Source organism: Manacus candei, unplaced genomic scaffold, assembly GCF_025592945.1.
Source record: "Manacus candei isolate 608988 ecotype Guabito, Panama unplaced genomic scaffold, ASM2559294v1 h1tg000088l, whole genome shotgun sequence".
Lineage (NCBI taxonomy): Eukaryota > Metazoa > Chordata > Aves > Passeriformes > Pipridae > Manacus > Manacus candei.
In genome coordinates this window covers 1092501-1105991 of record NW_026138136.1, presented here as the reverse complement: position 1 = coordinate 1105991, position 13491 = coordinate 1092501, and the positions used below count along the sequence as shown (strand labels likewise).

The window sequence follows — 13491 nt, the reverse complement described above, 5'->3', positions numbered from 1 at the left end:
GCAACTAATCTTCCTCTGCACTTTTTACACTAGGAAGTTTATGCATAAGTAAAAACCAAAAAAATCCTGATAACCTGGCCATAACTAATTAAATTAAACTTCATATTTTTCATAAGAAAAAAAAAAAAAACAAACAGGTAACAACTACAGTAGTTAGGATAAAAGCTTACTAGATGTGTTTTGACCATGCTGATCCTGACTCAGCAGGTCACTGGACAGAACTGAAGAGATGTTTAAAAACATGGGATTTTCACAACAGAATAACTGGAGCTTCTCATTCTCAGTGGGAAGGTCTACAGCTTTTATAATCACTGTGTATTCTAATACTGGTTGTCTGAAAATAATTAGGTCCATTAGCCATGTATCAGCATTTGCAGTTCTGATCTCTTGGTGCTTAACTATTCTAAAATCAGTTTTGCTATATCACCATTCAAAAAACCAGAGCTAATGAAGATGCTGGATAAAGAAGCACATTTCATAAATTATACTAACCTCAGGTAATCTGCAACATCTAAATAGACTTATAAAATGTTCTCCTTCTTTGCAACATACCCAGTTTTGGGTATCGATATTTTCACTTAGCTATGATATCACCTTTTACTTAGAATAGCATCTTTTATCCCAAAATGTGGTCACTCCACCTACCTGTAGGATGAAGCCAACTATACACAGTGAAGAAGAGAAACTATACAAAGCCACACAAAACATTATGAGAAGAAACTCAACCACAAGAGCAAGGAAAACAAAAATTCAGAAGAATCACATTATCTAGATTAGTATCTGGCTAGGAAATTTGGGTTAGTGTTCTGTTCTCATCCATGGACAGAAAAGGACCCTGCTTTTAAATTTCAGTGAACAGATGGTGAAATCCCACTTCCCGCTACTTTCATGCTGGGAGAGTAACTCAATACTGCATCAGCCAGGAGACCAACACCTACAGAGCTGCAAGAATACACCACATGGAAACTGGTCTCTCCTTGGAGGTCTCCTAACCAGGACCCTTGCTATATTATTTAAAGAATATCACACACACTCAAATTTGAGGTAGCTTTGGAAATTTCAGGTAGAAGCTGACGCACTGTGCTTGATTAGACAAACATAAGATAATATGTATATTTTTATGCCTTTATACTTAACTACAATTGCATTTTAGTGTCCTCCATGATAGGGACAGATTATATTTTGTCACTATTACCAGTGTAACCATACAGAGAAAACCGTAACAAAGTTATGTTGCAGAAGACATTAGTTAATAACCCACTAAATACTATTTAAAAAAGAAAAAAGGTCATTTCATTCAGGACTAATGTCATCAGTATACAGATCTCCCAGATTTGCGGTGTTTTGCATCAGCTTCAAAAGAGCAACACAGAAAACTGCACCAAAGTAGAAATCAAACCTGGAAAACTAGGCAAACCAAGATCATCTGCTCTGAGAACAGATAAAGCAAACATGTGAACACCAGTAATGTAATGCTGGAAAAAAGGAGCTTTATACATCTCTGAAAAGAATCACACACAATGGATTTTGGATACATCACAAAACAGGTATACAGGCTTACAGAGACTACTACGGGTTTTTAAGATCTTACATGTCTTAAGACCGGTCCTGAAAGGCTATGTGCTCTCTTCCATCCAGTAGCTTTAGGAGCTATTCATAGAATAGCACAAACTTACTTTTGTTGCAGTCTCATTGAAATAAAGAACAAATAAACCTGAAAAAAACAATTCTGGGAGAAAGAATAACTCTGTTTTAAACTGTGCAATTTCTTTTTTTAAAAGGAAACTTTTTGGAAATAAAATATTTAAACAAGAGTGGAAAGAATCCAAACAATAAAGATTGTATTGTCATCGTGCTTCATTTTGTTAAGCAGGTGAAACATCAGACCCCTCCAGTTTTCATCTACTGCATATTTCAGTCGTAGAAAGTGTTACATCAGCATAGTCACCAGGTAAAGCTCCTGGTTTACTCTTAATGGACTTTCTTCAGACACTGGCACAGATGATGAGTGATTGTCCAACTCTGAAGCTATCAGAACTGAACGGATTTAGCAATGTCATAAACACCTCTCAAGGGAGTCACCTGGTGTTGAGAACTCACTTTACATGCCATGTTTCAAAATCAGGTTTAATGGATTTACATTAAATTCAAACCCACTTTAGAGCTATTATTTCTCCCTTTCAACCTTTTCAACCACTACTGCAACATACTACAGCATATTTTATAATCACATGTTTGCAGGCCTGTGGTAAAGTAAACAAAACTTCAAAGGGTTATTATTTAAAGACTCTGTATTACGGCCATAGGCCTGACTGTTTTTCTTCCTCACCACCCCTTGGGTCCAAAGCACATAATCATCCAGTAATTGAACTGAAATGTCTAAATGGCTAGATCCCCTGAAGGACATAGGTAGTTAGCAGCAAAGAAAGTAAGGGACGTTTTAAAAAACCCTCATGGCATTTTCCTGCACTACTTAGAAACACGGTGTAAATGTAACTGACCCGGACCTGATGAGCTTTTGCAGAGAACACAATAGTGCATAGATATTTCTGGGCTTGTAACTAAAGATTAAATGTCGAACTGTGCTGTATTTGAAAGTGAAGATCTTATATTTAAATTACTTTCAGAAGAATTGAGAAGAAGGAACAGAAATATATATACGTACACAGTAGTATATATAACACAATAGTATCACTAATACCATGTGAAAGCAAACCCCTCTAGGTCCTCATATTTAATAGCCCCTCCAAAAAGTGTAATGGATAGCAGATCCCAGGTTTTCATACACTGTAACTGTCAAAGCACTCAGGAGATAGAGAAGTGAAGGCTCTGACAGCTCTCTTTTACATTCTAAATGACATCTGCATTCAACAGAACAGAAATAAAGATTAAGGGAAACACCTGATATGATAGCACTCAGCTTACCTCAAAATGCAATATTTAAAAAGTACAGAGAAACACAGGTCTGCCTCCTTGTACTGTAAGTAAAAACTGGTGTCAAAGCCTCAGAGGTCTTCACCACTGCCAGAAAGGCAAGCACCGCAGCATTCAACAGACTGCAGGGGCAGAAGCCACAGCCTCTGACTATGTAACTGTTGAAATCAAAAGGTGTTTCGTCGGAGAAGGAAGGGAGGAGACGGTCTTTGAACACACACAGAAAATGGCTACGGGTACAGTCATAGAGCATAGGGAAACTGACTTGGTTGAAACCTTTGCAGCCCCTTCTTGTACCTCAGTGAGGAGCAGAATGCCCCTCACTAATTGCCGGGGCCCCGCTGGTTCTGTACCTTTCGCAGCGCACACCTACTGCAAATCTCTTCCGAGAGGTTATCACTATTACGGCTTCGAACGAAACACGTCAGCATCCAGATCACGAGAGATGATTTCAAATAGATTTTTGCTGGTTGATTATATAAACGATGCCTCTTACAGCTGGAATAACACCTCAAAGGCAATATAATGACGACATGACAATGTATGTAAATCAAGAACTGCATGTGGGTTTATTTTACACTTGAGAAAACAGTGGATTTAATTGTGTGAACCAAAATGTACTGTACAATATTAATGATAAAACATCAAAATGTATAATTCATAGTGCATTGCTTGCTTTATTTTTATTTATTTATTTTTTTTGTCAGATAGTTCCTTTACGTACATGCATCTGGAAAGATGCAGGTGCCAGTAAAATTCCTCTATTTATATCAAGCTGCAGGAACTAAATTTTATTCAAAAAGTGTGGTTTTACATTATATACACAGAAATTGAATATAAAATGACAATATAAAAAGTTAAAAGAGAAAGCATACAGCCAGAAGGTACAAAGAAAGTTGAACAGTTTAAAATGGTACGATATGTAACATGTATTTTTTTTAAGCTGATGCTGGCAATTTACAAGGAACAGAATCCAACATTTGCCCCATTTTTTTGTTTTCATTTACCAATGCAGCACACTATAGAAAGGTCAGCTTGTACCAAAGCTTAACATTTGTAAATAACTATAAACTGCAGTATTTTACAGAAAAAAAAAAAAAAAGGAAAGAAAAGAGCATTTTTACATTTGTTTTAAATAACAGCTTGCATACTTTTTTTTTTTTTTTGCCAAAAAGTGGCAATTCTCAGCATCCAGAGGGTTTGGGCATAGTGGCAACTTGGTTTGTTTTTTTTTAATTATTATTTAACTTATACAGTTGTGGCTTCCTAACCCCTTGAGTACTACACAGCTCTCCTTCTTCCAAGGACTGCATGCACAATATCTTCACAAACCAGTTCTGCATTAAAAAAAAAAAAAAAAAAGAAGCTCATTCATTTAAAAAAAAAAAAAAAAGTCCTGCTTCCGACACAGCTTTTATTTGAATGAAATGCCTTTAAGCCTTTTGTTTTGGTTTGGTTTGTTTTTCCTTATTTACTTATTTTGTCACTGGGAAAGGCACAGAAATGCTATTACAGTTCTCAGAGGGTTAAAACTTGACACTACCAGGTTCTGTGACCTTTATTGTCATGGCAACTTTGTAATTTTAGGATGTCTCTTTATCATTGTTCTTTGTGTCTTTCTTTACGGCTAAATTAATGTCTCTCAATAGTGTCTCCCACTATATTCTACAAAAGATAGCTTAACATCAAGGACAGATGTAGAAAATAAAGGTCAGACTTTGACTCACAAAAAATAAAAACAGAAACAAAAAATAACCATGCACAGACAAAGAGCATATAAATATAACTACAAAATAAGTGTAAGAAAACCCAAGGTCCAGATAGGCAGTTCAGCAACAAAAGTAAGACTGATTTCAGAGGCTCAGGTCAGGCCTAGTGCAGTACTATGAAGAAGTTTAGTGCAATGTTCCTGTGGTCACTTGCATACCTGGCTGCTTACCTGGACGCTATTGTTTTTCTAACTCAGTTACATAGATCAGATGGTCCTCTGGGGACTTGCCATGTGTTTTACTAAGGTGCAGTTTGACTGCATGCTTGCTTGCAAAAGTTCGGTTACAGAGCTTACATTGGAATGTGGAGCCTAAGTCCTCCTCGGCAATTCCAAGTGAGCCCAAAGTCTTGTTTGCGAGGACTTTTGAAACATTCTGCTGTTCTTGAATCTGATTAAGTGGCAACTTTGACAGATCCTTCAAACTAAACCCTAGATGTGTCTCTAAGTGACTTACGTATGTAGAAGCAGTCCTGAACTGAGAGGCACAATCATTGCAAAAGAAAACAGGGTGTCCTGTGTCCAAGTTCTTTAAAAATTTAGTTCCACCTGTCCTCCTTAACTGATACTTCACATTGGCCAGCCAGTGGCTAATTGTGGTCATGGAAAGACCAGTAAACTTAGAGATGTGTACCCGCTCTTGTGGACCTAGGTCCGACATAATGTATTTGCCTTCTGGGGTCTCCCTCAAGCTGGAAGCAAATTGGGCTTGAAGGATCAGAAGATGCTGAGGGTTCCAGTTGGACTGCCTGCCCTTCCTCTTGTGTACTGGTGACAGTTCATCCAGAGCTTCCTCAAAACTGCTCCCGTCAGCATCAGACTTCTCTGACACAGTAGATGGAGTTGAAGACTTGGGTGTCAAACGCCCCGTGAGGTTCTTCACCATATCGGAAATATCCAGCAGGGCACTCTCCCTAAGCGGGGATGAAGCAGAGTCAGCCACACTGGAAACAAGAGGCTTGTTTTTGGACTTGGTTAAATCAATAGGTTGATCACTGTTCTCATAGTAATACCGGTCAATAGCATCAGCCTGTTTGACTGGTGTGGTCGGGTAAATGGGTTTGTCCAACATGCTGTTGCTAATTTTGTACAGCATGGCCAAAGGGTCCAGAGAGGGGCTTACTGGCTTAGAAATTTTGCCTAAGTGGGTATTCATAATGGACTGTAAAGCACTCAATGGATTAATGAAGGATGGCTCAGGTGAATGATCTGTGATAATTCCTAAATTGTTACAGCCATTTGCAACCTTTGTTTTAAGTGGCTCTGTACCGTTTGGCGTATGTGCTTCTGATGGACTATCCTTTTTGACCTTTTGAACTTCTGACTCAGAGCTCTTCTTCAGCTGCTGTTTGTTATTTATTTCTTCTGCTTTTGGGAAGTCCTTGTTTTCTTTAGCAGCAGGTGACATAGGTTTCACTGGAGAACTTTTCTCTTTCTCCAAAGGCTTTTCTTCCTTCTTCACATTGATTTTACCTGTAACTTTCTCCACTAGTTCTTCCATAGCAGATACATTGCTCTTGTGAGGTGGGGGTGTGAGATTGCCCGGGGAATGGATGAGTGCGTTGTGTTCTGATGACAGTGATTTTACACTGCTTGCGTAAGATGGCTGCATTTGAACACTCTGCACTGCTGGCTGAAGGGGCTTGACTGTTCCCGGGAGCTGGTAAGCTGCATGAATACTGGGATATCCTCCCCAGGAAGGGGCTCCATTCTGAGCTTTGCTTATAGCTGTTGTCACTGTGTTCTCCAGGGATTTTAGTATGTCTATTCCACCTTTGGGACTATCATCTAGGTCCTCCTCTCTGAGGTATTGGTACAAAGTTGTTGGCTCAAATTTCTCTGTAGAGTCCTCATTCTCTTCTTTAATCTTTTTTTCTGTTTCAGTGACCACCACCTTTTCCTTCTCTAGGTCTTTCTTGTCCTCCGAGTTTGTGGAGCCCGCTGGGGAATCAGGCTGCTTTTTAATGTTGGAGGCTGGGAGCCTTGTGTGGGTAGTGGGTGGAAGAGGTATAGACTGTATCTTCTCCTCCACCACAGGGTCCAACACTAGCTGTTTGCCTTTTTTGGAAGCAGAATTGGTCACCTTCAGGAAATGACCAGTGACCATCATGTGAGCAGTGAGCTGCTGCAAAGTGTCATGGGAACTGCCGCATTCCATGCATTTCAGTATTTGGGCTTTGCGTGCCTCGAACTGCCAAGTGTAGCTAGCACCATTTTGATAGCCATAGCGGTTGTTTGGAGTCACGTAGGGATTGGCAGTTTTCTGATCCTTTGCAGACTCACCCAGTGAAGCTTCTGCAGTGATCCCTGTTGGCTCAGGTGAACAGGGTGAAGCTAAGTCCTGAAGTGCTCGCTTTTTGGTAGAAGGGACCAATTTCGTGATGGCTGGTACTGGCTCCTTCAGAGGCACTTTCTGGTAATGCTTTGTTTTTATCATATGGACACTGAGGTCTTGCAAAGACTCAAACGAATGCCCACAGTACATGCACTTCAGCACTTTCTGGGCATCCTCTTTGCCTTCCATTTCCATAAGTGATCGTTTTCTAGGCTTTGACCACCGTTTAGTCTTATCAGCTTCTTTATCTCTGTTGTCATCGCGGTAATGTCCAGTTTCATTCATGTGCACTGTTAGCTCCACCAGTGTGTCATAGGCTGCACTGCAGTCTTTGCATCGGAACTTGCTAGCACCGGTGAACACAGACCCATAAAGTTTATTGTTTTGCCGGTAAAGCTGTACTGTGCTGAAAAGACTAGGCTCTGGGAGAAGTCCATATGATGAGGTCTGCTGCAAAGTTTTAGCTAATGCAGCTTGGTGCCAGTCATATCCTGAGCCACCACTGTTATTATTACTGTTACTAGTATTACTGGTGGTTGTACTGGTGCTAGTGTTGGTACTGGTAGTACTAGTACTCTGGGAATTGGCATTGGTGTCGGTATTGGTGGTGTTTTCATTCTGGCTGATTCCATTGTTGCTGGTGGTTGGATTGGATTTCTTTAAGTCCAAAGCTAAACTGGACCAGCAAGTCTCTGAAAGCAAATTTGCATACACAGCTTTTATTTGTGCCAAGCTGTCCTGTGGATAGGAAACATTGTCTGTGCACTGAGGATCCTCTTTCTCTTCTTTAGAGGAAGTGCTTTTGAAATGGGCCAGCTGATCGCTGTTTTCACTAAACGGCGAACCATAGCCTGCATCCTGATTAGTTGCAGTGCTGACTGGGGAGTTCTGGTAGCTTTGAGCCTCTTTGATCTCCGCTTCTTCATTGCACAAATACTCATTCTCCTGGATGTCCAGAGACAGCCCATCATCTTCCACGCTGTCTTCATCTATTTCTGCTGCTTTCAATTCCTCCTCAGGAACATATGCTAAAATACAGGAGAGGAGATGGGGGGTGGGGGGGGGAAAAGACAAAGTTATCAAACACGCACATTTTACATTGCTGTCTTCTGTACTAAAAGCAGTAAGCATGAAGACAAATTTTGAAGATATATCCAGAAACCAAACTCACTATCACTCACACCCTCCTCCTTTAAATCCACATACTTTGTCATGGTTACAGTTTGATATCAGTGATACCAAAGAATAAACTTTGACTTCAGGGGTAAAATATGTGCCAGGACCAGAGCAGATACCATAATATCAAAACCAAAATCAAACAAAGAGCCTACTAAACTAGTTTTTATCAACTTAAAAAATGACCTGGTACTGAGCTATATCTACTGTACTACGTATGTATGTGTAATATGTTGCAGCTGACCTACACCCCTCAGACCAAGGCACTCAGAATCACTGGCTTGACCAACTCCATCTTGTCAGTTCTGTCTTTTCTTGCAAACTGGCTTTAGCTACAGCTTCAGGGGCCATTTCTGTGCCACTGACACCTGACTCTAATGAAGTTATACAGGGCAAATGTGTCAGGTCAGCTGCCTGTACTAGGTCCATCTGAGACCAGTAGTAAATGTTAGAGATTAATTTTTGGAAGCAACAAACAAAAACCTTGATTCCTTGATCGCAGCTTGATTGCTGGCATATGGAAAATATAAAACTTTGCTATTGCATTCCTACCCATGAAACTATATGATCTCACCAAACTATGTGTTTATCTATATCAAACTATTTGTTAAACTAGCAAATGTGATATTCATGAGCAGATGGCCATTGCACCGAAACACATTTACTCCAAGGGCCCAGTTCACAGAAGTGGCTTACATGTACCTAAGTGATAAATGTATATTTCCATTGCAAAGCAGAAAACATAGTTGTACACATTTCCCTCCAGTTTTGAAAAAGAAGCTTAAAGAAATCACAATACTAATGGAATGTAGATCATTTGTAAGAATGTCAAGGTAGAAAACATGGATTGTGAACAATTCTCAGTAATTGAATAAAAAAGTGCCGCCTTGTCAGGTGAACTCTGCAGCAAGTGATGCTGAAACGTGTCCTGTGTCCTTCCACTGTACAATACTGAAAGAAAGCCAGAAAAGAGGCTCTTCTGCTCTTATGTGATACGAAGAAAATATGTATTATCATGTTAACAAAGCTGAGGTCTTCTTCAATTGGGGGGAGCATAAGTACAAGTTGAACTGCTTTTTGTACACAGTTGCTAATATATTCTGAAATGTCTTTTCTGAAAAATAAAAAGAATCTTCTTCCACTGTAATACGAATCATCCTTTTTTTTTTTTAAGAAAATTAACAATATTACAGTAAGTACTGCTTTATGTATTCACCTTTGTAATTCATTCCTAAATGCAGCCCCTAACTACTTCAGCCTGATCTTTTAATATGAAGCAGGAAAGTAGTCCATCTAATACTGGGCTTGTGCTGAACCTTAAGATGCCTTCTGCATGTTTCATCTGTCCTCTACGTGTCAAATTTTTATAAGATAATTTGATCTTTTAGTTTTTAAAAAAGTGCTAAGCAGGGCCCAATTCCTTACAGATACATCAGCCTCAGGTGCTTTTAACATGCTTTAAAGGATAGGTGAGTACGAAGCACAATAAAAGTCCCCACAGAAATAATCCTGGAGCCAAAGGCCAGAAAGATGCCAGAAAAACATTATAAAACCAGAAAAAAAATATTCTCAAACAGGTGTTTAGTTAAAAAATGAAGAATAAAATACAGAAACAGTCAAAGAATTAAGGCGGCAGTCAGCTTCCCTGTCTCGCAGCAATGCTGCTGTTAAAGCACTCTGCAGATATTTGAGCATGGTAGTGCCGCCGCAGTTTGAACTCTAGGTATGTAAGCAGAATTCACTCCCACAGCTACAGTCTAGGATCTCTTAGCCTTCTCATTCAACACGCCTGTTTGTGGTCATTTCTAAAGGTAAAAGACAATACATTTTGAAGTTTCAGATAAGTAAAGAACAGGTAAAGAGGAACATGGTTTCTGATTTTGAAATTACTTTGAAATAGGAAAAAAACCCCTCTGAGACCTAAAATGCATAACAACGGGCAGTTACCATCTGGTATTTTTATTTAAAAAAACAAAACCAAACCAAACCAAAACAAAACCAAAAAACCCAAACAAAAACAAACAAAACACCAAAAACCAACCAAACAAAAGCCCACACACAAAAAAACAACAAAAAAACCCAACAAAAACAAACAAACAAAAACAAAACAAAAACACACAAAAAAAAAACAACACACACACACAAAAAAACCCCACCCAAACCCAATGGAATAACAATCAGCAGAGTCACCAAGTACAAGCCTAAAACTGAGGGGACATGCATTCTGGGCTTTTATGAACAGCTATCCTCTCACTAACTTCAGTGCAACCACGCCAATTTTCTCTAATTTTCACAACCCAATACTTTTAATAACTAGATATAAAAACTGTTGTAAGATGCTGGATGTTTCTAGAGTTGATACAGCATTTTGTAAGAATCCATGTGAATTAACTGCTTATATCTCTTTACTTAATCCTAAATTGCATAAACATATATTTTTATAATTGCTATATATAACCATTTAAATATCTGCTTAAGTAGAAACTCTACAGGATCCACTGCCGTATCTTTTATTTTCCTTTATTTATTTATGATGGCATGTTTTCTCTAGTCTCATATTTTTGCACTTTACCATAAAAAAATAAAAAGGAGCTAAACTACACAAAAAACCATCAAAACCACATGTAATGTCTGTGTTAAAATGTCAAAGAAAAGAAACTGTTAGGGTGAAATATCCATCTTTACTTACTTTTCCTGCTCTTCGGTTTTGCTGAGACTACTAAACAACTGAGCTCACTCCCTTACCAACATATTCTGCAATATAAGAGCTAAGAATGTACAATTGGTCAGAACTATGATTTTCTACGATTTCAGAATTTAAGCCAGTTTCTAATAAAAACCTGAATTTGCATGATGTGCACACCCACATGTCTGTACAGTTCTCTGAAATCACACAAAGAAATAATGTTTTTTAGCAAAAAAGAGAGTAATTTATCTGTAATGTTTAATTTCTATCACTGCAATCAAAAAGACTTTAACTCCTTTAGTTATCATAGAATACAAACAATACCTGTTCATTTAAGACTACTAATGCTTATGAGATGAACAGCAGCACACTCAACATATGGTATTTTGCAAGGTCAGTGCAATTCTCTATCTGAAAAGCTTTCTGTAACAGCTAACACAGAAGCAAACAAAATGAAGAATGTTAATTTCTAAAAACATGTGTGTTTTACTAAAATTCTCACAGAAATTTGACAAATAAGTAAACTTCAGAATTTTAAATAGAGTAAAAGTATTCTTATTATAATTACTTGCAGGGACAAGTAATATTATTCTATCTTAAAAGCATGAGACATTCCGATTCTCCCTCTAAACTATAATAGGTAGATCAACAGACAGATTTCAGACAGCATATCTTTCTATGACTGAGCAACTCTCAGCAATCTTCTCCAGATATTCCTGCATCTGCAAAGACTCTGCTGTCTTACACATGTCCCAAAACCACACAAAAATATCAAGAGCAGATATAAGCAGTAATCCTCCTCAACAAAAACTATATCCAAAGCAGCAGAAATTACAGAACATAGCATCAGCTTTTTTCTTCCTTCTCTGTGCATGGACAGACTGAGGCAAATGCAAGGTGGAAAAGGAGGAAAAAGCTTCAAATTCCAGACAACTAAAAATTAGGGGAAGCAGTTTGTATTTCTTTTCTTCTTATTAAGTCTTGCTATTATTTTTTGCCTATTAAATGTGCCTTCTGGATGCCAATGCTTCCCCATAGATATACTGTCATCTTTGAGCAGTGTTAAAAGCTGTGCATTCTAATCTAAGTGGACATGAGATGCTATATATTGTACATGTGAGTAGCACAGCACATTGTGTTTGCTTCAGTGAGAATATTTACACTATAAATACACATCCATTGTTTGAAAAAGCAGACAGAGATCTGAAATGCAAGGATGTGGTTAAAAATATAAATATTCTCACATAAAACCTTTCCACAACCTTGGACCAGTGCTTTTGAAGGAATCTATCTCTACAGAGGTATTGTTTTCCATTCAAAAAGGGATTCAGCATTGAATACATTATTTTGAAAGAGACCAAAAGTAATAACTGTATTTTAACAGTCTATAAAATTAAATGTGGTAAGCTCTTCAAGACCCAATTTTAAATCCTCCAAATACACAAATTTATTCAGAAGAAACACCTTTGTATTGAAGGCCACAGTTCACTAAAGGAATTAAATACTGAAATAATTTTCACTGAAATAAACATTTCATATTTTCAACAAATAGGGATAGGTTTACGTTTGCAATTCTTCACTAAATCAGGGCCTTCTCTGAGACTAAACAATAGTGGCACAATGTGAGTGTTCACCATTCTTCAACAGATGTATTTCCACAGCTTCTAATATTTACCCAGCCAACAGAAGACAGCAGCTGCAGAAGTTTTCACAGCCCACACTGTCACCTTGCACAAACTGCAATCCAGGCTGGGGGTGATTTCCACTGCACACAAGAACACATTTCATATCTTGGGGGGGAAAAAGTATGGAAAGAAAGACAATCTATAGCCACACATCTCTCTTATCACAGAAAAACAAGAGGGAGATGAAAAAAAATTTAACAGACACATTTCCAGAATACAGAGTCACGAGAGTTTTACAAAAGAATCCAAAATCTCACATTGTGAGAGGTTAACATGCCTGCTGGAAGATTTGGGAATTTTCTGTATTAGTATATACAAATGTTCATACAAAATTCTGGCACAGATGCTACAAATCTGTGTGTGTGTGTGTCTGTGTCTGTATTACGATGTCACTACAGTGGAAAAATATGGCTTAGTTATGACAATGGCTGAGAAGCAGCACAGACTATCAGACAACCAGATAACCTTACTACAGAGGTGTGTGTCTTTCATTTCTAATTGAAGCAAAATGGGGGGCAAAATACTAGAACTGCCTACCCTCTAATTCTAATGCAAGGGGTCTGAAAAGTAGATAAGGTGCTGTAACAAGAACAACCTCTGTGCTTCTAGCAGGTTGAATGATAACCCTTAAAGGCAACCCATTAAAAGCCAACAAAAAGATTCTTAACCTCTTTCTCTTCTCCATCCCCTTAAAATGAATGCTGCAAATTATTAGCCAATGCTGGCAATTGGAGAACGAAGCAGCTTGCATGCGGGTATATTTTCACAGTGATTCCAATCTGAGAAATTTACTTGCTCTTCCCCTTCTATCTGATAAACTATACATTCAAGCGTTCTCATTAGCGTTCGGATCACCAAAGAGAGCTGGAGATGAATCAGTCCATCCACCCCTCCTCTCCCTGCTCTG

The 13491-nt window shown here is 38.4% G+C and overlaps 1 protein-coding gene across 1 annotated transcript in view; it reads right to left on the bottom strand.

The window, feature by feature from the left end:
- Positions 1-2489: 2489 nt before the first annotated feature.
- TSHZ1 (teashirt zinc finger homeobox 1) overlaps positions 2490-13491 on the bottom strand; it is a 58780-nt gene continuing 47778 nt past the window's right edge. Inside the window, exon 2 of the mRNA XM_051812697.1 lies at positions 2490-8065. Within this exon, the coding sequence (XP_051668657.1) occupies positions 4881-8065 (3185 nt within the window). The 3' untranslated portion in view covers positions 2490-4880. The remainder of the gene's footprint in view (positions 8066-13491) is intronic.